Genomic DNA, 26,497 nt, shown 5'->3' on the forward strand with positions numbered 1-26,497 from the left:
TTTAGTTACGAATATCAAAGAGAACATAATCCAGATTCTCTGTGTGGTAGCCATCTTTACGTGGCTTATTTTTTTATATTAGCTTGAGCCTATTGCTTTGAACTGTAGCCTTCTAAGCCTGAAACGGCGCTGGCACTATGGCTGCTGGCTCCGCCCACTTCAGCTTCCCAACATGGCTACTTACCACCAACTCTGGGAGCTATCGTGGGTCTATGCTTTTATCCAAGCAGCGTGTAGCCCAGAAACCTATTTTTTTTTTGTTTTGTACTAGCAAAGGCTAAATCCACCACGCAGCTTAGTGTGCCACTTGCAGAGGCCTCATTCCCGCCAAACTGCAAGTCGAGCATGCACGCACGCTAGGAACCCACCAGTAGCTCAAACCGGCAGCTGCCGCTCATTTGAGAGAGACAATTAGGAAGCTGTTTTTAGCTCCGTTTTAGAATTTTTTTTCTCAGTTTTTAGGTGGAAACTCTTGCCACCACGTTGGATGCCAGCCTTTTATATATCAGCAAGGGGAGGGGCAAAAGGCCTCCCCCTTCCAAGATCGAGGTATAAAATACCAACAAGTGTAAACCCTTCAAAACATCTGGTAACCACACCTTTGGCCAAATCATCCTATTATGCAGACCTCCTGGGCAAAGCAAGCCCAGACTTTCTGGCCTTGAGTAAGGCCTTACTAGGGAGTCTCTGTGGGCCCCTACAGGTCACCAAGAGCAGAAGAGAAACCTCTGAGTGGAGGGTGACTTGAGCATCTGGACAGCAGATAGGTACAGAGCCCAGCAGAAACCCACAGCAGCAGACCGAATGGCAGCAGATGAAAGGGACATGGAGATAGGCAGCGTTGGTGGGCGGATGGAGAGATGGTTGAGAAGTAAGCTGGGTGGAGTCAGGGTGTGCTGGGAAGAGGAAGGAAAGGCAGAAGGTTTGGTCTCTGCTTGGGGACCTCCATCAGAGGCACGCCACTCACCAAAGTAGAAACAGCGGAAGACTGGAATCCTGGAGCATGGTAGTTTGGGCTCCTCAAGTGCTCTGAGATGCAGGCAGAGACAGGAAGTCATGTGGACAGTGCTGGTGTCCTTAATGCCACCAGCCAGCACATTTCACCTGATGTGGAATCTGAAAAGGACTGAGTACCTGCTGTGGCCCCTCACAGGTTGGGTCATAAAACACAGCTCTTTCCCTTGTGGAATTGACCTCGTTTGTGAGATTAGTTGAAGCATGTCAGCAGAAAGTAAAGTCCCCCAAATGAGGGCACACGCTACATGAATGGTGGAGCCTCTTGGAAAAAGCCAGTATCAAAGAAGAGAAACATGACTGGGGAAAACAGATGGAAGGGAAGACAGTTGCCCAATATCCCGAGCAGAACTGTCCGGACGTGCTGCTGTTCTGGGAGCCAGTTGGGGTGGGGACTGCTTGCTGTGGTGTGTCTATGGGTAATATTGGCTCTCCGAGTCTAGCCACTAATGCAAACATTTGTTCTTGAGCTGGAGAGATGGCCCAGCAGTTAAGAGCATGTGCTGCTCATACAGAGGACCTCAGTACCCACATGGTGACTCTCAACCTGGATAACTCCAGTTCTGGGGAATCCAATGCCCCTTCTGACCTCCGTGGGCACCAGGCATGATGTGTAGACATACATACATGTGTACAGGCAAAACACTTGTACACATAAAAGAAAGTAAACCTAAAAAAAAAAAGACATATATGCCTTTGACTTGTTGACTTCATATTACATTGGCAGATGACAATCATATGTCCAAGTGACATGAAAATTGTGCATGTTTATCTACTCCCCACCCCATGGAGGGCTTTCCAGTCAAAGCAATATTGTTAAGTAAATGTGAAGACCTAAAGGAAAAGGAAAAAACACGATGTCTAATTTGATTCAGTCTGTTGGTGATACTGTAACAGAATACTTGAGGCTGGATAACGTATAATGAAGATAAATGTTTCTTGCAGTTTTGAAGGCTGGAGAGTCAAGGTAATGGTGCTAGTGTCTCACAGAGGCAATTTTACTGTAGAACACAGGGAGGCCAAAAGAAAACCTTTCTAGAAAACCTAGAAAGGCCAAGATGGAAAACCTTTTATCATAACATCAACCCACTGTGACCTAAACACCGCCCACTAGGTGCCACCGCTCAATACTGTTAAGTTGTAGATTAAGTTTGCAATAATTGAATTTGGGGATTCACATTCAAACCAGAATAGGCTTTTTTCGTAATCTGAGGTGCCAGAGTAGCTAGGAGACCCTGTAAGCCCATCCGGATGCCCTGCTGCAGAAGAGCATGGACAGCTTCACCTAGACAAGATGGGGGCGAGGGGAGCTGTAAAGGGGAAAATGAGTAAGTCGTTCTCGAGAAGGTGCCTAGCGGTTTCAACAGTCACTGCATCTCTGTGCTAGCTTTCCGTTACTGTAAGGTTTCTTTTGATTGACAGCTGTAGAAGTCTCCGGCCATTGTGTGTTGCTCTGGGGCCTGTGGCGAGGGAACACATTACGGTAGAGAGGGCTTGATGAAGTCCAGAAAGCGAAGGAAAGACAAGGGACCCCGGTATCTGGACCGCCTCTCACCAGGGCTGGCTCCACCCCTTCAATCTTCTGCCTCCTCTCCATAGCACTTTGCTGGCTCATTTTTTTTTTTTTTTTTTTTTTTTTTTTTGTCAACTTGACACAAAGTAGAGGCCGAGTAGAGGGACCTCTATTGAGGAGCTGCCTCCCGCAGACGGACCTGTGGGTGTGACTGTGGGGCGCTTTCTTGATCGATGACTGATGTGGGAGGGCCCAGCTCACCGTGGGCGACACCATCCCTAGGCAGGTGGCCCTGGGTTGTCTAAGAAAGCAGGCCGAGCAGTCAGTAAGCAGCATTCCTTCATAGCCTCTGCGTCAGTTCCTGCCTCCAGGTTCCTGCCCTGAGTTCCTGTCTTGCCTTCCCTCCCTAACTGTGTGGAAGCTGAAAGCTGAAGTAAGTCCACCCCATAAGCTGCCTTTGGGTCAGGGTTTTATGATATCAGCAGAAGCCAAGTTAGGACAAGCACCATGGGCTAGAGGTGAAGCCTCCAACACATGGCTGAAGGGCCTTTGAGGCCCACCTGTTCACACCGCAGCTCTCTGGACGGGGATTTCCTCACCCCAGGCTTTCACTTGGCGTCCCTACCACATCACCTCCACCTTCTCACTTCCTTCTCTTTGAGGTGACAGAAACAGCTCACGCACAGTGTTTTAGGTCGATCCGAAGGTGCTTGCACCAGAGCAGAGGGGTGCACAGATGCCCTCCTCTGCAACACCCCACAAGGGTTGTGCTGACAAAGGTGCTCCACCTTCTCAATATGCGAGAAGAAAAGGAGCCACAGCCCCCTGGAGGCCCAGAAGCTTCCATTTCATGAGCTTGTCACTATTCTGCAGAACTATGCGGCCCACTTACAGAGGAAACACTCATCGTGAACATCCTTGCACTGGGGTGTCTTACTCATGAAAAACCGACAAGCAGTTCAGGGGCGGCCATTCGAGGCTCACCTTCAAACAAAATGACCTGTATTGTATATAGTTAAGCTTGGAAAGGGGATAGAGTTTTTTAAAAAAATGCTTTTAAGGTAATGATCATTTTTGTTGGTGTTTTTTTGTGTATTTGTTTGTTTTGTTTTTTGCCATTACATCACGGGAAATCCCCAAAGTAAAGGGGGAAATTTACTGGGTGTACTTACAAAGCATCTCCTTTGTGTGGTTATAGTCTATGAGAGGATGTGCTGGGAGAAGAGAGAGCTTTTCTTCCAATGGAAAAACGGTTTTCATAGCAAAATGAAGCAACGCTGAGTTACATTTCCTTATTCGAGCTTGAGGGGGAAACCTGTGCCCACCGCACAGCCCTCATTGTCTGAACTCCTCATCATGTATGCCTCCCAGCTGGTTAAAATGCACCTGCCTTCTGTGACCCAGAATCTGACCTGCTTTGGGTAGAGAACCTGATGTGTGCTTTCACGCTCTACATGCTGTTTCAGGACACAAATCAAACGTGGTAAGAAGGGGTCACATATGATATCTCAAGCCCCTTAAAGACCATCTGGGTCCCACAGAAGCTTGAGGATTAAATAAATCCCTCCCCCACACCTATTCCTCCCAAGAATTGTGTTCTGTGTGGTTTGTCCCCTTATCTGTGGTCCTGACATTTGAGGACATGAGAACCCTGCTGGCATCTTGCTGGGGGCATCTTTGACAGCCGAAGCTTCCAAGAGACACATCCTTGTCGGCAGCTGGGAGGTCATTCTCATTCAATACATGTTCTCCTGAGGCCACACAGAAGACCACATCTGGCCTCTACTTCTGTGGCTATAGAGCATCCTTTGGGGCAGTTCTTGCTTATTGAGCAGCAGCACTCACAGGCACGGGTGCCTGAGATGTCCTTGTGGCCTAACTGCCTGGGCAGAGGAGGTGGATGGAAAGCAGCTGTGGCAGGAATAACTCAGAGGGTCCTTATCGCTTTCTTCTTTGGCATTTTCTTTCTTTCTTTTTTTCTATTCCTCAGAAGGAGGCAGAGCTCGAGAATTCTTTTAGCCCTCCCCCAGTCCCATGCCATCCCCACCTAGCAGTGGTCCCCATGTTCTCCATCACTGAAGTCATAGTGCAGGATGCCTGTGGATGTTGCCAGAGCCCTCCCGCCACTGGTGGCTGTCCGTCCTCCTCCTGAGGCCTAGGGACAAGCATGCTTTAGTGCAGGGCTACTGTGTGCCAAGTGAATGCAGGCAGAAGCATCGGGATCAGAAAGCCACCCTGTAGTTTAGAAAGATCCTTAGCCCTCTGGAAAGGGACATGATCACCAAGTTTTTCCATCAGACCTTTCCTGACACCCCGACCCATCAAGCAAGGTGAATGCCGTCCCTCTCTGCCTCAAACAGGGAACCCAGATCTCCGTGACGAAGAAATCTCATGATGTCTAGCATAGCACGGAGGCCCTTGGTACATGCAAGGACGATAAAGGAATTACATACGGAGGATGCTCTGAATATATGAATTGATGGAGCAAATTTAAAATTCAATTTGAATCGTGTGAGAAAAATGAAGAAAACAGCAGAGAACATGCCGAGGTGTTGGGCTTCCGCCAGGTACAATCCGTCCTGTTGAAGAAAAGTCACCCTGACACTTACGTGATAAGATAGGCTATTCAGGACTGTTGTGATAAGCATCAGGACCTTTGCAATAGGGAGAAAGGTTAGCTGCCTCCGTGACAGCAGACAGCTGGGGATTCATAGCCAATGAGCAGGGTTGGAGCAGAGGATAGAAAGTCACCAGGAAGAGAGAACCATGACAGCGGTGTTCCTACATGGACTCCTGGGACTCCTGTGGAAGGCAGGCCAGTGTGAAAAGATATGAGGGGACCTTGCTGTAGCTCTCAGCCAAGGCAAGATCCAGAGACCAGGCCCAGATAGAGTTTGGTTCAGTACCAAGTTACATTTGTCACAGACTAATGGACCTGTGTCTCTCTGGATGAAATGAGAATATCAATACAGGATATTAAAGAGGGATCTAATAAAATGTAGGGAGCAGAGGACGCCCTGAATGAGTGAAGTACTGAATGAATGTGTGTTGCTGATACTGATACAGCTATGTCTAGGAACCCCAAAGCCTGAGACCTATGGGGAAATGGCAAAGTCTTCCTCTGGTCTGTGTGAGAGTATCGACAAGATGTACGTAAAAATGTCCACCGTAGGTTCCCTAGCCTGAATGTTGACAGCGTGCGCAGAAAGCGTCCACTGTAGCTCCCCCTACCATCCAATGGTGATGGCCGGAAGACTGCTCCTGTACAGAGATGGCTCCTACCCGAGTAGTTAAACCTGCCCCTTGTTCAGTTGTATACAATAACCCTGATTCCCTGTTTATCCATAAACAGTAAGTCCTCTTCCTTGTCCAGCTGTTTATAATAACCTCACCTCCCTGTTCAACTCTAAAATAAACATGATGAACTTCCAGGGTGCTGCAGTTTCTCCAGCAGAGAGCCCAAACCACCCCCACCTGATCCCTGCCTCTCCCTCTCTCTCCTTTCTCCTCTCTGCCTCTTTCTGTTCCTCTCCCTCTCTCTCCACTGTATGTGTCTGTGTCTGTGTGTCTGTCTTTTATTCATCCCCTTGCTGCCCCCAGTGAAGGCCAAGTCCCTGGAGGCTGTACAGGACACAGCAATAAAAAGAGAAACACTGAAAATATTCAATTGAAATTTGGGGAAGAAAAGGCTCAGTACATCAGTGTGCTCAGTGGACAGTCTCACCAATAGAATGGATCAGGTAGAAGATAGAATGTGAAGGATGCAAGACAAAAGAAATGTTAGAGCATTCAGACAATGACAAAAATAAGTATGAACAGAGCTTATAAGATCTGTGGGACTTCATTTAAAAACCAAATGTGTGATTCATGGGCATAAATGACGAAGTTCAAACCAGAACCATAGAGAATATCCAATAAAACCATAGCAGAAAGGTCTCTAAATCCAGGAAAGAAGTTGGCTGTGCAGAAGATATTTTTAATACCACACAACGTAGTGACTTCAGTGTCACACTCTTGCCAGTAAACAGATCAGCCAGACCTCCCAAAAATTAGCAGCAAAAAGCCGGAGTTAAGTGACCTTGTAGTTCAGATGGACTTAGTAGACATCTGCAGAGTACTTGACACAGCCACTAAAGAGCACACATTCTTCCCAGCAGCCCACAGTACTTTCCCTGACGTAGTGCACATTTGAAAAGACAAGCCACGTCTTAAACAAATACAAGAAAATTAGGGCTAGAAAGACGACTTACTAATGAAGAGCACTGGCTGCTCTTGCAGAGGACCCACGTTCAGTTCCCAGCACCTCCATGGGTGGCTCACAACCACAGTTTCATGGGCTCCAACGCCCCCTCTGGGCTCCTCGAGCACTACACACATGTGATGCACAGACATAGATGCAAACATGCACATAAAAATAAAGAAATGAATAAACATTTTTTAAAAACCAGAAATCTAAAATGAAAACTTAATGCTTCTCAAGCCCTTCAAAATTATTAACAAGCCAAATCCCAAAATCAGTAAATGAAAATCAATAATAAAGACAAAGGCAGAGATTAACGAAATGTAAGTAAATACAAAGCAATATGAAAAAAATCAATAAAGCAAAGAGTTGGTTGGTTCTTTGGTAAGATAAACGAGATTGATATATCCTTAGCCAGAGTAACCAAAAGGAAGAAAAGATTCAAATTACTAAGGTTCTGATGGAAAAGGAGGCATTACAACAGACACCAAGGATACTCAGAGGCTCCTTAAAGTATGCTTTGAAAATCTATTTCAGTAATCTGGGAGGAAAAAGGAGAAAAAGAATGGATAAGTTTCTAGACATACCCAGACTAAACTAAGGAGTTATAAATAATTTAAACAGCTTGGTAGCATGTAGTGGAACTGTAGCAGTAATAAGATGTCAAAAAAACAAGAAAGAAAAGAAAAGAAAAAAAAAGCTGTGGTCCAGATGAATTCACAACTGAATTCTACCAGATGTTTAAACTGTTGATACAAGCCTTCCTCAAACTGAGGAAAATAAAATAAATGAGAATAAAACAAAAAGGCATGCTTCTAAATTAATTTTATGAGGCCAGTACTTTCCTGATGTTAAAACCAGATTAATGCCTCTCCCCTTCACCCCTCTTCACACTTGTGACAGTCAGGAGAGCTGACCTTGCCCTCACCAACTGCAGCACACAAGTGTAGGCCCTGCACCTCACCTGGGCAGCAGAATAGAGCTAACCATGTCAACAGGGTGCAGGTGAGCTGGCCCAAATGATGTGAGCAAGCAACAGAAACCTGGCCTTGCCCCTCATCTGCCATGTGGTTGGCACTTCCCTTTCCCCCACCCCTCACTACCTGTGGCAAATGGGAGAGCTGGCCCTGAGGTCATGAGAGTGGGAGAGCTGGCCCTGCCCCTCACCAGCTGCAGCACTAGGGGGAGCAGCCCTGCATCTTGCCTGGGCAGCACAGTAGAGCTGACCCTGTTGGAGGGGACAAGGGTGAGCCGGCCATGAGGGCGTGAGAACAGGAGAACCAGCTTCGCCCCTTGCTGCTTGCTGCGTGGAGCTGGCTAGCTGGAGCAGAGCCAGAGATCTCCCCCTGGTGATGAGGATGAGGGAGACCTGCCAGACTGACCAACCCAGCTACCACCCAGGCCCAGAACCAGGGTTGTGAGTTGGCTCACCCCCAGATCACCCCATCTATGTCTGCTGGAGCACGTGAAGAGCCAGGTCCTGCAAATTCAAAGCTGCAGGGTCTCCGTGACACAGGGCAACAGCAAGATGTCCGAGAGGAGTCCCAGGGAGGGCCCAGCAGAAGCCAGAGACCTCGAATCAGACTAACGACTCATTTGCAAGTAAAGATGTATGACCTGAGGGGTACGCTGTGTGAATTACAGTGTAACACTGCAGCTTCCGTGATGAGATTTTTTTTTCTTTTTCTTTTCTTTTAAATTGTATTGTATTTTGTTTTTGTGGGGGAGGTTGCAGGGGCAGAGGATGGAGGCAAAGTGAAGGGGAGCTGAATAGGATCTGGGTGCATGATATGAAATCCACAAAGAATCAATAAGAAGTTAAAAACAACAGATAATGACACAATAGAGAGGGAGGAAGGAAAATAAAATTATAGGATAATCTTCGTGAGATGCAAAGATGCAAGAATTGTCAATAAAATACTTGCAAACTGAATCCAACTCACATCAAAATCATCCACCACCATCACCAAGCTGGCCTCATTCCAGCATGCAAGATGGTTCAAATACCCATTGAGCATCTTGCTGGTCTCACACCATGAGGCTTTATTCAGCTATAAAGAAGAATAAAATTAGCCAGGTGTAACGGTGCACACCTTTAGTTTCAGCACTCAGGAGGGGCAGGTAGATGTCTGTGACTTCAAGGCCAGCCTGATCTACAGTCTCCATAGAGAGTTCCAGGAGAGCCAAGGCTACATAGTGAGACCCTCAAACCCTCCCACTCCCCCCAAAAATAAAATATATCATTTCATAGAAGAATAGATAAACCTGGAGATCACTGTATTGAGCACAAAGAGTCAAACTCAGAAGGACAAACAAGCATGTTTCCATTGATTTGCAGACCCCTGGATTTTTCTATGCTACATGAAAGTACTTGTGTGCTTCTATGCATGCCTATCCTATACACTTGTGTGTATGATGTGCCAGCTGAAGGAAAAGCTGGGGGAGGAAGAAGACTAGTTGGAGAGTTGGGAGGGGATGGGAAAGGGAAATGAAGTCACGGTCACTGGACCTCCATGATTAAGAGGGACAGAAGGAAGGAAAAATTCAAGAACTGTGCTCACTGACCATTCATGGGATGACGTCTTAGCGGCCATAAATGCCATTTAATGATGCTCGTACGGCACTCAGTCTCCATGTTTAGAAGATCACCCTGGCAACGAGGCAAAGAATGGGATTACAGGAGAGGTCCAAGGGGATGGAAGGTCATTTGGGGGCTGCTGACATAACCTAGACAAGGTGACAGTGAAGGAAGGTTCAGTTAGCTCTGCTGTCACTGTGATAAACACACTGACAAAGAGCCACATGGGGGAGGAAAGGGATTATTTGGCTTTTGAGTTACAGTCCATCATTAAGGGAAGCCCAGGCAGGAACCAAAGCAGAGACCGACCACTGAGGAATGAGCTATACTGGCTTGCTTTCTCTGGCTTGTGGAGCTACCTTTGTTTATATATCCTAGGCCCACAGTGGACTGAGACCTCCTACATCAATGAGCAATTAAGAAAATGCTCCGGGGCTGGAGAGATGGCTCAGAGGTTAAGAGCACCGACTGCTCTTCCATAGGTCCTGAGTTCAATTCCCAGCAACCACATGGTGGCTCACAACCGTCTGTATCTGGCGCCCTCTTCTGTATACATAATAAATAAATAAATTTAAAAAAAAAAAAAAAGAGAGAGTGTTTAAAAAAAAAAAAAAAAAAAGAAAATGCTCCGAAGACATAAACCTACTTGCTCTGGGCATTTAATGTGCCTAACATACTGGCCATCGTAGCTTATCATACTAGCAGATCATACTGTACATGTGGCTCCTCTTGTGGCCACAGGGCTAACTGGGAGCTGGAGTCACCACCACTAGTTAACATAATACTAGAGGACTGAGCTGCGTAGCACCTACCCAAGAAAGATCCAAATTCAGATTTTGTAGCACCGTGTCTAAGTGTGTGTTGCTTTCATACCATTTATAAAGTCAAATACTGTAAGCATTGTAAATCAGGGAACAGTTGTTAGGCCATACTTGGCGGAGCTAGTGAAAGGAAAAATATGGGGGGCAGGTGCTTCCTTGGCTGTTGGTTCATGGTGAGTGAACTGAGGTGCTATGATGAGAATGAAGAAAACCAAGACAGTTGCCACCTGAGAAACTGGGCCCACCCTCCACTGAGGGTACAGTCTGAGCCACCAACAAGCTTTGCCGTATTAAATAAATCTACTGTGATTTTCATAGCAAGGCCGGGCTTATTAACCAGGTTGCCTGAAATCTGTGTTTTTAATGAGGCAACCAGCTACACCGTTCGGCAACTCAACAGCCCCTTTGGGGATGCCCCCCCCCCACCTTGTTTTGCTTAAGTGGCTGTTTTAAGAAGACAGGAGCATAACTCTTGTTGACAGGATGTATCGATACGTTCATTATGTAGGGGGAACGTTGTCATGTCATATTTGCGAAGTACAATGACTTTCTGGTCTTTGAAAAAATTGGTACCTTGCAAAATTTATCGTTAATACATCAGGAAAGGGAGCGAAAATATCTTGGTTGACATCTCATGCTGTCGGATTTAAAATGAAATAAATAACCCAGTTTGTGCTTCTATACTGACAGAGTTCAGGATCTTGCTTTACAAGTATCAGGAAACAAACTGGAGTTGTTTGCAGACCAAAAACCTCATGGATTTGTGTGGTTGTGCCCAGCTGTGGTGAGGGATGTCGTCTCAATTACTTTTCTGTTGCCATGGATCAGGGCGACTTGAAAGAGTATATTTTAGTTTCCGTTTCCAGAGGGATAGAGTGGAGCCAGAGAGATGGTTCAGTGGTTAAGAACACTCGCTGTTCTTGCAGAGGACCCACATTGAGTTCCCAGCTCCCATGTGGCAGCTCACAACTCTGTCCAGTCTGGAGTTAGAAGCCAGCTTGGTCTCTATAGAGTTCCAGACCACCCAGGGCTACATAGTGATACTCTGTCTCATTAATCCTTTACAAGAGAGCAGGCAGGGTTCTTAACCACTGAGCCATCTCTCCAGCTCCAACATCTCAAGCTTTTTTTAAAATTCATTTTACATACCAATCAAAGATCCCCCTCTTCCCTCCTCCCGCCCCTCCAGCCTCCCCCTCCCAACCCACCCCCCATTCCCTCCTACAATGAAGGTAAGGCCCAAGCTTTTTAAAGAATGAAAAGCCACCATGCTGCTGCTTTCGGAGCCTGTGAAGCCACGGTTCCAAATTTTCCAAACGCCGGCCGGCTAAGCCCTTTCCTGTTCAGCTTTGAGAAGCTAAGCCTTTGCGGGTATGGGAGCACGTGGGGGGCCCTGGAGTTTTGTTTATTTTGTTGGTGGAACTTGGGCCTCACATAAGCTAAGTGCACACTCTAGCACTGAGCTAGATTCCTAGCCCTGGAGAACTCTTGTTCTTTCATCCCTTCTCTTCGTTTGTAAAGGACCAATTTCTCTTCCCGAGTAAGTTTCACTGCCTGTTCCTCCATCCAGAGTCAAGCCCCAGCTTCAAAGGTCCCCAAAGGAGGGGCTGTCTCCTCCTTACCAGCCCCCACCACCAACACATCCAGATTTCTTCCTCAAAGGATGTTTTTTAATGGGAAGGATCACTTCCTTTCAGGGGCACCTCCTCCTTCCTCCCAGTTGTCCTCAGGTGATGACCATGTCACTCAAGCATGTGGATTCTAATAGCCATCCCCACCCAGAAGGACGTCTTGCTCCTCCTACCTAGCAAGGTGAGAGGATTCCAGGTCTGTGGCAGGAAACATACATGAGAGCTGATGTCTTTGGCCACATAGCAAGAAAGACAGACAGATGAGCTGTGTCAAAGGACAGAGGGGCCACCAAAAAGTCGCTCCATAGGGTAAAGCTTCAGTATGCTGAGTATTTGAAAAGGTTAAATGCAATTAACCAAAAACATGTGCATGTTAAGACAAACACCAGTTCATAGTTTATAATAATGTCTGGAATGAAATTGGAGAAAGCAAACGCCACAGTCAGCAGTAGCCTCCTTGGGTTCTACTGCAGTACCCTGATTTTATCCAAAATCAGCACTCCGAAGCAAAGGAATTAGCCTCCAGGTTGTCTTTCCTGGGCAAAGTGTATTGCAAGGGATTGAAATAATGAAGAAAGTTATTACTGTCTAGCTGAGGATCAAACCCGGGCTCTCGGGGATGCTAGACAAGTGCACTACTGTGCTGAATGCCCAGCTGGGGAAATAACTTACATACAGATTCCAGCTGATAACTGTAGAAGATCTCCCCAGCCATCGCGTGCTTCCTGGCATGCCCGTAGCCCCACATCTGCGAGACTGTTACCCCCTAGAACTGAACTTAGTCCAACCCAGACCTGAGAACAAATGAATCAGATTAGAGAGCCTCTAAGAGGCAGGTCCAGCCTGTGGGGCGTTCAGTGGGACAGCTGGCCAGGTCTGAACAAGCCGATGACCTGAAGGAGAGAGGAAGAGTGGGGATTGTTGTCCAGAGGGGACAGGAGACTTGAACCTGATAGAATCCATGAGCAAAGAAGGAAAAAAAAATTGCAGATCAGCAAAATTTTGTCTTAGAGTTGGGTATTAGAGCCCAAGATACTGTGTCCATTTTATTAAGTGTTCGTTCAGTAGCATCATAGTTAGATAAGGAAATGTCCGTAATTTTTATCAATATATGCTGGAGTAAGTAGGACTTTGCTGTAGAACACTTACGAAAAGGAGAAAAAAATAAAATTTTAAAGAGAGAAAGAGAAAATAAGTTGACTTTTTAGTTTCTGAGAATTGCAGTAGGGTTGCTCAGGAGCCTTTTCCGTTGTTCGTTTAAAAAAAAAGGTCTTGCCAAATTGGCCAAGCTGTACTTCAATCTGCTCTATTAGCCAGGCCAGTCTTGAACTTGCAATCCCCCTGCCTCAGCCTCCCAAGCACCTGGGGTCACAGTCCCTTGCTACCAAGCCCAACTAAAGTCCTAATGATTACTAAATCTGGGATGATGAAAATAATGGACAGAGCCGGGCAGTGGTGGCGCATGCCTTTAATCCCAGCACTCAGGAGGCAGAGGCCGGCGGATCTCTATGACCAAGGGCAGCCTGGTCTATAGAGCAAGTTCCAGGACAGCCAGGACTACAGAGAAACCCTGTTTTGAAAAACGAAAAAAAAGAAAAAAATGGACGAAACAAAATGTGCCAAAGTTTTGTGAACCGTTGAGACCGGAAGTGAGCCTCTGATGGTTGTTTTCATTGCTATTTTTGAGTGTGCTTCTCATTTTGGTTGATGAGAAGGAAGCTATTCTAGAGGAGAACACTGCTGAAGCCTGGGCAGCTGACACTGGAATCCCATCACCGGGGAGATTTCAGAATGGGGCCAACAAATCCCCACCCCCAGCCAGGGAGGAAGCCTAAGCCCCGCCCCCTTCCTAATGCCAATCTCCACCTCACTTCCTTGGACCCGGCATTTGCGAGGACTGTGGCCTATCTTCTATGAGCGAGCAGCAGTTTTCTAATAAGGCGGAGTATCCTGACCTAGAAAGAAGCCATTTCCTTCAGGATGAGGAGTATTGGCCTGTGCAGCCTCCTGCTACCCTCCAGCTCCCTCGAGCTTGACTGCATCCAAGCTTGAGCTGCCGTGTTTATTGTGCTTTTAAAAATACACTTAAAATTTTACCATCATAACTGTCTTGGGGGTGGTGCTGGTTATTTTGAGACAAAGATTCACGGTGTAGCCCAGGCTGACCTGGAACTCACTATGTAGCTTAAATTGGCAGGAAACTTGTGGCAATCCTCCTGTCTCAGCTTTCTGAGAGCTGGGGTTACAAATGTGTGCCACCATTCTTGGCTTTAACTGCATTAACTAGTTTTAAATGCATCGTTCAGAATTGTTAAGTACGTTTGTGGTATTTTGCAATATCTGTGTGTGCGCGTGCGTGCGCAGATATGCCTGAGGAGGCCGGAGTTCACCTTCCACCTTGTTTTTTTGAGATGGAGTCTGTCACTGAACCTGGAGTGTCTGACCAGGAAGCCCCAGGGATCCTCCTGTCTCAGCACCCCCAGCTTTTCTTTCTGTTTATTTTTTTTAGTGTAGGCACTGGAGAGCCGAACTCATGCTTACAGAGCGAGCTTTTTACTGCCAGCTGTCTCTCCAGAGCCTGCAACGTCTTGTGACCTTGTGAAACGCTGAACAGACTCCTCCACCCTTACCCCCAGCCGGGCCGCTAAGGCCGCCACCATTCTATTTTGTCTCTGAGTTTGCTGACTCAGGGTGCCTCAAACAGCTCAAACAGTCCCACTCACAGAATTGGGGATGGTTCTGTTCCTGTCTGAGTCTTTGGGGGCTCATTTGCATGGCGTGGGCTTTCTTTGCATATTCTCTTACATAGAGTTCTACATACAACTCCATGTCCCGTTAATGTCTTAAATCTTTACCTGGGGTATGGGCTTCAGTTTTGCAATGAGCCACAGACCCTCTGGTGGCTTCTGCTGTCCACGTGCCTCAGCCTTGCAAGGACATTTCCAGCCTTCCTCTCTGTGGGCTTTTTTGTACCACATGCTAATTATGGGTTCTCCGGGGCCTCATGCCTCACCTTGTTCCTCTGCTTCTCCCCAGCCTGGGAACACAGATTTAGCTTGCCCCAAATAATGTGTTCTAATATGGAAATTGTTCCAAGAAAGTCTTAAGAGTCACAGAACAAAAGAAAGTCATAACTCAAGGTGTTTTTCAAATTGGAAGCATCGGGGGTTCACAGCTAAGTAGGGAAATCTCTGCTATAGGTCTCAGATGCGACCTGGTGACGTCCTTAGCTTTTGTGTTGGTGGAGGCTAGAAGTGGGTGAGGACATTCCAGAAAGTTTCACATGATAGTTACATGTTAGGTCAGCCACAGAGATGGACAGTGATGGCTAAAGATAGCTCAGCAATTTGACTCTGGATCTGCAACATTCCAACTCAACATTCATGATGCTCTAACCAGTCCACTACCAGCAGATAACCTTTCACATGGCTATGGCTTCTTTTAAAGTAACTTTTATTCATGGTGTCATTTCCACAAAATTCAGCCGTACTGTAGTACGTGTCTAGTCTCCTTTCTGAGGTTGGTGGTGTGGCTCAGTGGTAGAATGCCAACAACAGTGGCTATGCCAGTGATTTTTTTCTTCCTTTTGCTAAGCCAAGTAATATTCCATTGCATAGATATTCCACATTTTCTTTTAACCTTCATCCACCAGTGGATACTCGGGCTACTTTTGCCTTTTGACCACTGTTCATTCTGCTGTGAATACAGTGTGTTAAACCACAGCTCTGTACAGAGTGACTTTTGTCCCATGGTTTCGGGAGTTCTAGGAAGTCTCAGCCCCGGTGAAAGGTCAAGGTGCACGAGCGTCCTTCCCTCTGAGGGGCTGTTCCGATAGCATCTCCACAAAGCAGAAGACTCATGTCTTAGTTACTTTTCTGTTACTAGGAAGAGTCACCATCACCAAAGCAACTTAGGAAAGAGCATTTATTTGAGAGTTTGCTTACCGTTTCAGAGGGTGAGTCCATGACTGTCACAGCTGTTATCATGGTAGCAGGCTGTAGACGAGCAGTCTTATTAAATAAGAAACACAGAGCCAATTGCAGAGTTAAAAGCCCAAGAGGTCAGAGCAGTAGCTGAGAGCTGAGCTTACCCTTCGCTGCCACTGCTGTCCTTCCTCCCAGCAAGCGTGCTACTTCCTGTGTATCTGTCTTTTTATAGACTTTCTGTTCTGCCTTCTCATTGGTTGTAAACCCAACCACATGACCTCCTCATCACTACCTGTCTGTACAGACCTCCAGGTCTTCTATGGTTGGTATTGAGATTAAAGGCATGTGTCTCCATGCTGGCTGTATCCTTGAACACACAGAGATCTGCCTAGCTCTGCCTCCCAAGTGCTGGGATTAAAGGCGTGTGCCACCACCACCCAGCTTCTGCTATGTCTTGCTATTAGCTCTGACCCCTGGGCAACTTTATTTATTAACATACAAATAAAATCACATTTCGGTACAAATAAAATATATCACCATAGCAGGCAGGCAGGCAGGCATAGTGCTGGAGCAGTGTGGAGAGCTCACATCTGATCCACAAGCAAGAGACAGAAAGAGAATGATACTAGGCCTGGTGTGGGCTTTTGAAACCTCAAATCCCACTCCCAGCAACACACCTCCTCCAACAAGTCCACACCTCCTAATCCTTCCCAAACAGTTCCACCAACTGGAGACCCAGCATTCAAACACATGAGGCTGTGGGGGTCGTTCTCATTCAAACCACCACACCTAGCTCCCCACTCCCCAGGGCCTGGATGGTGGATGGTCCTTGCCTTCCCCCTATACATTTCATTTGAAAGCAAACCAAAAAGTATTCCTAATAATGAAGCGCAGAGACTCAAAAGTAGAAACTATCTCATCCTCTTTCCTCCTACTCCATGGGGGTTGGCTGCTGATGTTAGACCCCAAAGTTTAGGGTCTCAAGTAGGCGCCCCAAGAACCCAGACTCCAGTCCAGTTAATGCAACAGCACGAGGAATTTATTGGCTTCTGTACAGAAGGGCAAACTCTGCTTATAAGAGCAAGAGCCACATCTTACTGCAGCCCCATAAGGGCTTTTAAAGGAAAAATCCACAAAACCCACAAGATTACAATTTCATGGCCTGATCACAGGGTGATCACAGAGGGGGTACAGTTACGTAAACCTCAAGGGGGGTATCAGGGCGGGAGTGGAGCTTACACACAGGTCACGGTGGTCCTTCCTGGAACACCTGCAACTATCCCAGGCACAGTTGAGCACATCTCTTAACAGGAATCTTTTTACATTGTTATATTGTTACAGGGGTGATTGAGTAGTGGCTGAGTCAGGTTGCCCTGGGAACTAGATTTTTAGTTTCTCATTTCCTGGTGCTTGAAGTTTCTCTCTTTCTGAGGCTTGGGGGTGTAAGCCTGAAGGGCTAGGGTCTTTCACTGAGACAGAGAGTATCTCTAAAACATTATTCCAAAACTACCCGATGTGTGTATGCGTATGGGTTTTGTGTGTGTGTGTGTGTGTGTGTGTGTGTGTGTGTGTGTGTGTGTGTATGGATGTGTGTTGGGGGGGGTTGTTTTTGCTTTTTGAGAAAGAGTCTCAGGCTAGCCTCCACCTCACAATCCTCCTGCCTCCACCTCTAGAGTGCTGAGTGTACAGGTGTGTGCCACCATATCCAGCAAACATTTGCTTTGTGTTTGGGGTTAAAAGTTTGCTTTCTCCTTCAACAGCAAACCCCTTTCTGTGTAGTGGGATGCCTTGAAAATACGGGGCAGGAGTGCTGTTTCCGTGTGTGCAAATGATGCTGAATTTAATACCCCGTCCATGTATCCTTGCTTGTTGGTTTGAGCCCTGCTGTGGGGTGGAAGAGGAAGTGCTGGGCCAAAGAGCATGGGTATTTAATAATGTGTTAGTTCTAGTCACATTGCCGCCCTGAAGGTTCTCCTGCTTCATCTGCTAGGGGTTAAGAAAGGCTTGCACTTATTATTTCAACACTGGGGCAGACAGTCCAGTCTATTCTTATTTGATCACCAAATAGTCCTCTCTAAATCCACACGGCTTCTACTACTTTTTTAAAACCTGTTGGAAAGTCTGCTAGGTTAATGAGTTTACCTAACTTTAGCATGCATTGTCTGCTTATAGCCTTAGGCAAATTTCCTTTAAAAAAGTAATTGTGTATTCTTTTAGATTTTAGTGTGTGAGTGTGTGTGTGCTTTGTGGGTACCAGGCCAAGTACCGTCTTGTCCAGGCACTGGAGGCAGTTATAAAGCTTGCAGCAGTGGTGGCCCATCCCGGCAGGCTCGCTCCACAACACCTGTATTCAACGTGTCCACGGTGTCCAGCAGCAGAGGTGCTGGCTCCCAAAGGGATGATGCCCCTGGAGCGGTCACAACTTCCATGTGGTCTCCTTATTTCTCCTGACAACTTCAGTGATTGCGGAGAGGAGGACCCGGGAGGACAATGTTTATGTCAAATGTCAGAAGATGACATTTGATCCCCTAGATCTGGAGTTACAGGTGGTTGTGAGCTGCCCCAGGAGGGTATGGAGAACAGAACCCAGATCCTCTGGAAGAACATCAAGTGCTCTTAACCACTGAGCCATCTCTGTAATTTTATATTTTTGTTGATGATAAGTTTTAGGATTTTTCTACTGAAAAGCTAATTTTGTGAATATTTGAGCATTTTACTCCCAGGGTGCATAAATACATTTTAAAATACAAGGTCTCTTCTTTTGTTTTTCTTTTGAAGAAAACTTTTGGCTCTTGCCCCTTCTGGTCTTCGTTTTGAAAAAAATTACAAGCTGACTAGAAAGTTCAAATCCCATAAAAGACATTTGGGCCATTTGCTTAGGGGAAATAGCTTCCTCCTACCCCAATTTAATCCTAAGTATTTAAGATTCTTGAATGGCTTGTGTAAGGCAGCGATCTTATAGTTATAGCAGTATTTTACATGTAAAGATGTCATCAAATGAAGCCCAAGCAATTGTTCAGGGCATGAAGATTTGCCCATGAGCCCTCCTGTTATTGGCAGTGGAGTCCCTGGGCAGAGAGACCTTGTCATCCGTCGCATTTATAAATATGTTTACTCCTTAGCCAGACAGGCGGCCAGGGCTGGATCAGAGGCCAGCACGCCTCAGTCCACCCCCACTCCCCACCCCGGGTCCCCGCGGGTCTCCTTTTGTGTGTGCCCTGCGTCCTCTCAAGGCGTGTCTGTGCGGTGCAGAGACAGTGCCACACCCAGAGCAGCGGGGCTGTCTGCTCGGGGAGATGCCACTGTCAAAGGCTGGGTTGTCAGGCGACAGTTCATCTGCCAGGGCTGAGGATTCCCGGAGAAGAGGTGGCCTTCGCTGCTGCTGCTGCTGCTGCTGCTGCTGCTGCTGCTGCGCCGCCAGGGCCCGGCTCCCGCCCCTCCCTCGCAGGAGGATTTGCCAGCCGCCCCGCCCTCTCCTCCCGGGTCCTCCTCTCCGCGATTCCTGAAGTTATCAGGAGAAATAAGGTAGCCGGGAGACCACACGGAAGTTGTGACAGCTCCACGGAGCGTCCTTTGGGGAGCCAACACCTCGGCTTAGGGACCGCCGCGGACCCGTTGAATGCAGGTGCTGTGGAGCGAGCCCGCCGGGATGGGCCACCGCTGCTGCAAGCTTTATAACTGCCTCCAGTGCCTGGACAAGACGGTACCTGGCCTTCCCTCTCCTCTCTTCCCCTCCTCCTTGGTGTGGGCAGAGAAGGTGCGAGCATCCACCTCTGCCCTCCCCCACCACTACCACCACCTCCCTCGCATGCCTGTGTGCTTTGTTGGTGAGCAGGAAGCTGTGGGTTCTCCTTCCAGGGTGCTGGATCGTGAGTGGTGCTCACAGAAAAGCGGTTGCTCTCCCCCGGGCTCTGCGGGGCCTTACATAATGTGTTCCTGCAGGCTCAGATAAAACTGTTGCATTTTGCAGACATAGTGGGAAGGTCTTGAAATCCAAACTGCCAGGGGAATCCTGGGAAGGTTCTTAGTGCATTTTATGTACCTGGGAAACCTAAGATGCTCTGGTGTGGTAGGGATGTGGGTCAGCTAGGCACAGTGTTTTCACTAAGCCAAAGTGGAACTTCGGAAGTTTATCACTCCAAGTTTAAAGGGCATCTCCTCCTGGGATTGATTGTCCCTGTCAGAGAGGGAGGCACAGAGGTCTAGTTCGCTATGTGACTTTCCCCGTCACAAAGTGGAAGCATGGGGCCAACACTTGGGGAGCCAGGGAGTGTGAGGGTTCGCTAGAAAGAAAATCCACAGCTGGAGGACGGAAATCGAGTCAGAGTAAGCACTGTGAAGTAGTAATTCAACACAAAGCCTGGCTTTGCTTTTGACTCTTGCCTGGTCTGGGCGCTTGCAGAGGGGGGTGGGTGTTTTTAATTCCATCTCTAGATAACTGCTAGCAAGAACCCTTCTTGCGCTATATATTTCATCAAAGATGCATGAAATGGAATCTCACGGGGGACGAAGAGCCTGAAATTGCCTCTTTTCTACCCACGTGGCATCAACTAGTAGATAGCTTGGGGTAGAGTGTGTGACCAGGTGACATGGAAATATATGGCTTAATTTAAAACTCCTTACAGGGCCGTCAGTCACTGGGGATCATCTTCTGTCAGTTCTGCTCATGAACCCTGACCTACTGCTCACACACCATCTCAGAAAACTAAACTGTCCCTTAAAACTCACCTAGGACTTCTGTTCGGGTGCAGACGTTCCAGTAAATTTGGCTTCTGTTGGCCAGGACCAGAGCCATGTGTGTGCATGTGTGTGCTGTTGAGAAGTAGACGCACAGGAAGCATCTTTAAAATCCGCACTGAAGCAGCTCTTTTCCAAGAGATAATGGCTGTGGAAAGGAGTCCAAGGGAGCTTTATGACAATAGTTCACGAAAGGGAAAGATAAGCCACATGCCGAGCAGTATCATAAAGTCTGTACTCCTGAACTCAGGTCCAAAAGTTCCAGAAATAAAGCCAGACACGGAGATGTTGCCTGTCACCTTAGCTGGACTGAAGTGGGTAAGGTGGGTAGGCTGAGAAGTCTGGGCCACCAAGGGCAGCATAATAAGATCATATATATATATATATAGATAGATAGATATAGATATAGATATAGATATAGATAGATAGATATAGATAGATATAGATATAGATATAGATATAGATATAGATATAGATATAGATATAGATATAGATATAGATATAGATATAGATATAGATATATAAAACCTTTTGAACAGAGATTTTCCAGGGGTGGTGCACACCTTTAATCCCAGCACTCGGGAGGCAGAGGCAGGCGGATCTCTGTTTTTGAGATCATTCTGGTGTACATAGCCAGTTCCAGGTCAGCTTGGACTACAGAGTAAGACAGAGAAAGTGAGAGAGGGAGAGAGGGAGGGAGGGAGGAGGAGGAGGAGGAGGAGAGAGAGAGAGAGATGAGCCTTGTTTGAGAAACTATATCCAAAAGTGAGCTTGCCCCTGTTTTCTCTTAAATCAAATTGCTAAAAATAATCTTCCTTATATCATTCCTGCAATTAAGGATAAGGATTTTGGTAAATAATTCAATGTTACTCATCTCTTTAGAAGTGTGATGTTTAAGTAGCTGTCATTTGTTTTAGCTTGGAAACCCCAAATTCAGTACTTATGCTCTGTGAGAAAGTGTAAAACACTGAATTGCATTAATGAGCCTTTTCATTATACTCACACCCATATTTCTTGATTTTTTTCCTTTGCCATGTTTCAGAATGGTATTCCTGCATCAGGCTTAATAGATGCATATTTATAGGGGCTCTTTAAAGGGTTGGGGGCTTCCTCTTTTAAAATAAAAGCAGGTGTTTTTGTGCTGTTGCTTTTCAGGATAACGTCACAGGAAGTATGCCTGAACCCTTCCCTCACTCTGTAGCTACCTGTTGCCCAGGCATTGTAATAGGAGATGGAGGATTTCCTCCACCTTTGGGCATATCATCCCAGGAAGCCATGCCCTCTGTTAGTCCTCACAGCCGAGCATCAACATAGTTTGAAAATGTTAGTGTGTAGTAAAGATCATCAGAAAGTTTTCCTGATTGCTCTAGCCCAGATTTTCCATCCAAAAATAAACCTTTTCTACTACATCACGTAACTATGAAAGAGGACATTTGATTTTAAGAGCTAACAATTTTTTTTGCAGTTTGATTACACTGGAGCTAAGATGTTGTTTTTTAAAATGGTGAGATGTGAAAGCAACATTTTAAGTCATTTCAGAGATGAGGCTAAGAAAGCAGTGCCTGGGAATGGCTGTCTACCGTGATGCCCCAGGAGAAACTGTACAATACAATCAGTGCCTGGGATTGGCTCTCTACCGTAATACATCGGGAGAAACTGTACAATACAATCAGTGCCTGGGATTGGCTCTCTACCGTAATACATCGGGAGAAACTGTACAATACAATCAGTGCCTGGGATTGGCTCTCTACCGTAATACACTGGGAGAAACTGTACAATACAATCTTCCTAAGAAACAAAATGAAAAAAAAAAAAACTGCTAAGTGAGAAAACGGTTCTTAAAACTATGTATATTGGGGCTGGAGAGGTTAAGAGCACTGGCTGGTCTTGCAGAAGACCTGGGCTCAATTCCCAGCACCCATGTGGGGACTCACAACCATCTGTAACTCCAGTTCCAGGGGATCCAGTGCCCTCTTTTGGCCTCCTTGGGTACTGCATGCAGGTGCTACATAAAAATACATGCAGGCAATCCACCTATACATGTAAAATAAAAATAAATAAGTCTTTAAAAGCTATCCATGCTTGTTATCTCCCGACTTATTCAAAATTCTCCAGTTAGCCATATTTATAGCTGATTTCCTCTATGCCTTGTTGCTACAGAGACCATCAAAGAATTATTTAGAAACATGAGCAGTCTTTTATCAGTTACTAATTCCCCGTGCTTTCCCATTTTCCAGGGAAATTATAGGTTGTATAGACAACAATGGCACATACAGAGCAATTAAACACTAGTTACAGACTAGAGGATATTAAATGAAGGTTCTGGCCGCTCCCCAACTCTGAAACAAGTTGGGAGAGAATCATAGACAAGGTTCTTGGAGATAGGGTTGAACTTTTGAATTACATTTGTATGAATGGGGTGGAGTTTTATTAAACTGGCAAGGTGTGGGGATGTAACTAAAAGCAAGCAGCACAAGAAGAAATGCATTTGCTCAATGTGAGGAAACACAAGAGGGTAGTTCTCACAATAAACTCAGCAGAAAATACAATGCATAGAGAATATAGAGAATTCTCCATCTTAGGAGCCAGACTTGCATTTCTCTTTTTTTTTTTTTTTTTTTTTGGTTTTTTGAGACAGGGTTTCTCCATGTAGCTTTGCGCCTCTCCTGGAACTCACTTGGTAGCCCAGGCTGGCCTCGAACTCACAGAGATCCGCCTGGCTTTGCCTCCCGAGTGCTGGGATTAAAGGCGTGCGCCACCACCGCCCGGCTAGACTTGCATTTCTTAACTGGTATTAATAAAAGTGCAGATCTGCCTGGGGTTTTTTGATTTGGTGTGGTTTTTAGCAGAGACGCAGTCTGGTTGGAGGGGTGCTTTATGGTCACACTTTTGGGAAAGTGACGAAAGGAAGGGGGGTCCACCAAGTCCAGTAGTGTCCTAAGTGCAACGTGAACGGGTTCACCTCCTCCATACTGGCTCCTTTCCCCTCCTGCCTTCGCTCCAGAGTGCTCCTGCCTTACATATCCGATTAGCATTCCTCCTCCTTGGCCCCATCAGTCTCTGTCCTTTCCAGTTGCTCGTTAGCCATCCAGATGTGGATCCCCTCGTTATCTCCCTGCCAGGATGATGCTCCCTCATTAGCCACCGTCTCTGGGGTAAACAAGATGTTTTCTTTTAACTAGTGATTCTCCCAGCATGCACAGGGGCAAAGGCTGGAGCAACCTTTTAAGTTTAGTCACTCTGGTTTCTTTTCATACAGGGTTTGAGTATACTGTTCACACAATTGGACATGGAAGTGTATGGAAGAGTATTAAAAAATGAGCAGTACTTTGTGTTGAGTGGGTTTATATAAAATTTCATTTTGGAGTTGAAAAACAGGTCATTATACAAACGCAGTAGCTTCGTGTTAATTATTTGGGAAAGAAATAATACTTATTGATTAACTTAAACATTGTGTCAGCACTATCTTAAAGCTGTAAAACCCCACATCTCCAGGGCTTTCTCCCCAGAGCTCTGCAATAAATCTGGCCACATTTTTCAATATTCACACTGAAAATGAATGGTCTGTGCAGAGAAAGCTGGGGAAATTATTGTGGAGATGTGTGTGTTCACCTGAAGGTACCAAAGAAAATATTTCCTCAGTATGACACATTTTACCAAGTTGAATGAACCTACATTCATGGGTAAGAGGCAATGTTGTTTCAGATAAGAGTGGAAAACTCAATGTGTAAATGTGCCGTGTGTGAATTTTAATTCACAGTAGAAAGGACCCAGTTATTTCCTCAAATACCAGAAAGATCCCTACCCTCCTTTGTTCTCCGAGGCAGGGTCTTACTGTACAGCCCAAGCTGGCCTGGAACCTGCAGTTATCTGCTTCTACCTCCCAAGCTCTGGGGTTACAGGTATGTGCCACTGCCCCGAGCCTTTCCACTTCCTATTGAATTCTTTGTGTGGCTTTTTGTGTAGCTTGGGAACAGCATGGCCCACGTCACATGGTTGGTGCCTGAGATTAGCACTTACATAGAACAGGCTAAAACTGTTGGAAGGGGGCTGAGGAGATGGCCTGGCAGCTACAAGCACTGGCTGTTCTTGCAGAAGACCTAGGTTTACATCCCAGCACCCAGTCCAGGTAGCTTACAACTGCCTGTAGCTCCAGGGGATCCGGTGCATGTGGTCTCCACAAGCGCTTGCTGTCACATGTGCATACCCACACATGTACAACACATAAATAAGTACAACATAACTACGTCGTTTTTAAAAAGTACAGCAAAGACTATTAAGAATTCTTGGGCACACACACACACACACACACACACACACACACACACACACACACCAGGCAAGGGAAATACATCTTAGAAGCAGGCTCAGATTACAGTGAATTTCATAAGTTGCCCTCAGTACCTCTTGCAGACAAATAACAGTTCTTCCAATGAATACTGCAGACCAGGGTCAGAAGTTACAAAGAAAAAAACTATGGGCCCATCTGGTGGGGTGACAAAGGTTCCCAGAAGCCCCGGTACCATTGTGTATCACTGGTTCTCCTGGCCGTTGCCTGGGAAGCTCCCTTCACAGACCCTGCTTGTTCCTCCTCTGGCCTCGGTTTAAATCTCCAAGACAGCCCTAGCCTCCTGGGCTATCTCACACTATTCTGTAATTGCTTGTATCTCAGCTCACTCTGAGACACTGGCTTCTTGGAGGCCAAAATGCCATTTGCCTGGCGCATAGTAGGCACTCAGTCAGTGTATGGTAGCATATAAGCTTCCTGTTTCTGGAGTCACTGGAGAAGCCATCCAGAGATACTGGGATGCAGTCTTCGTCTTATTGATTAGTTGCTCATTCAAGGAGGGGCATGGATGGCTGATGCCCAGGTGTGGTCACACAGGTGATGTTAACTAGGAGAGACAGTTTCACTTCCTATTACCACCAGGTCCATGAGGTAGTTAGTGTCAGCCATCTAAACGGATAACTTCCGGTGACTAAGCTGGTTAAGGTAACAGAGTGTGGCAGACTGGCTTGGGGCTTGGACACGTGTCCAGTTGCTTGGTGTCACCGGAATGAGTGAGTTCTGTGCTCTGGCAGGTGCGTCTAGCTAGGGAAGAGGGAAAAGGAATTCTCTGGAGTCTGTGGAAGACCCTGGCATGGAGAGCCAGGTCTTCAAAGACGGGCAGGCTCCCAGGGAGCAGACCTTCTGTGGCACCTACATTCAAGACTGGAGAAGAAGGGTGAGGTGGATGTTTCCTGGTCCCTGATCATCTTGGCTTCCACATTGAAGATGTATATGCCATACTGAAATAAATGGAGAGCCAGTACTGAGAAGGGGAGGTACATAGTCAAATGGAGATGGGGCTAAGAAGCTGCAGCTGCTGACTTGGGGAGAGCATGAGTGCTCCCCAAGTACCCATTGGAAGTTAAGCCTGTCTTAGACTAAACAGTCCCTGGAGAGGAGTGGCTTCCTTGGGTTCTGCAATGCCTGGACTTTGTCACTGAGACAGTTTGGATGGCTGATACTGGTGTCTATATTTAGCCCTCTTGAGTGAACACAGGAGCTCATGTGCTTGGCACCAGTTAGGAATTTTCCACACATTCCCCATTTAGGGAAGTGCTGATCTGACCCCCCCCACACACACACATCAGAGGGTGCCTTGCTCCTATCCCAATCCCCCCACCCCGTCATCACCCAGGAAACAGTGGGAAGAGTGACTTGAGATCCTCGTAGAAGGCATCTTAAGAGTCCCCAGAGACTAAGGGCCTCCCAAGATCAAGACTTCTGCTGGATTCTGTGGTCCCGTGATGGGTACGGGGACATGTGCAGCAAGGACAAAACAAAGGAAGGTGTCCTTGGTGTTCATCTGGAAAACGCTGGTCCTGCAGTCATAGCTGTTGACTCCATTGCAGGCGTCATGACGTCATTCTGGTTTGGCTTTCAGGAAACACAAAACAACTTGATGCATAAAATAGAAGATTGCTATCATTTCCAAAACAAGCATTAAGGAAGAAGGGCCCTCTCTCCGGAACAGGCAGAACAGGCAGGCTG

At 46.6% G+C, this 26,497-nt stretch overlaps 1 protein-coding gene across 7 annotated transcripts in view; it reads left to right on the forward strand.

Annotated features, from left to right (window-relative positions):
* The window catches only part of Mtus2 (microtubule associated scaffold protein 2), a 370,144-nt gene that overhangs the window by 296,189 nt on the left and 47,458 nt on the right, over positions 1–26,497 (forward strand). Inside the window, exon 1 of one of the 7 annotated variants that reach the window (XM_052754547.1) lies at positions 18,988–19,480. The exons of 5 other annotated variants lie outside the window; for them this stretch is intronic. In XM_052754547.1, the coding sequence (XP_052610507.1) occupies positions 19,343–19,480 (138 nt within the window). In that variant the 5' untranslated portion in view covers positions 18,988–19,342. Of the gene's footprint in view, positions 1–18,987; positions 19,481–26,497 lie in introns of those variants that run through there. One more of the 7 variants, XM_052754550.1, reaches the window with a different exon arrangement.

The sequence above is a fragment of the Peromyscus californicus genome, unplaced genomic scaffold, assembly GCF_007827085.1.
Source record: "Peromyscus californicus insignis strain IS unplaced genomic scaffold, ASM782708v3 Scaffold_2__1_contigs__length_46816999, whole genome shotgun sequence".
NCBI classification, from domain to species: Eukaryota; Metazoa; Chordata; class Mammalia; order Rodentia; family Cricetidae; genus Peromyscus; species Peromyscus californicus.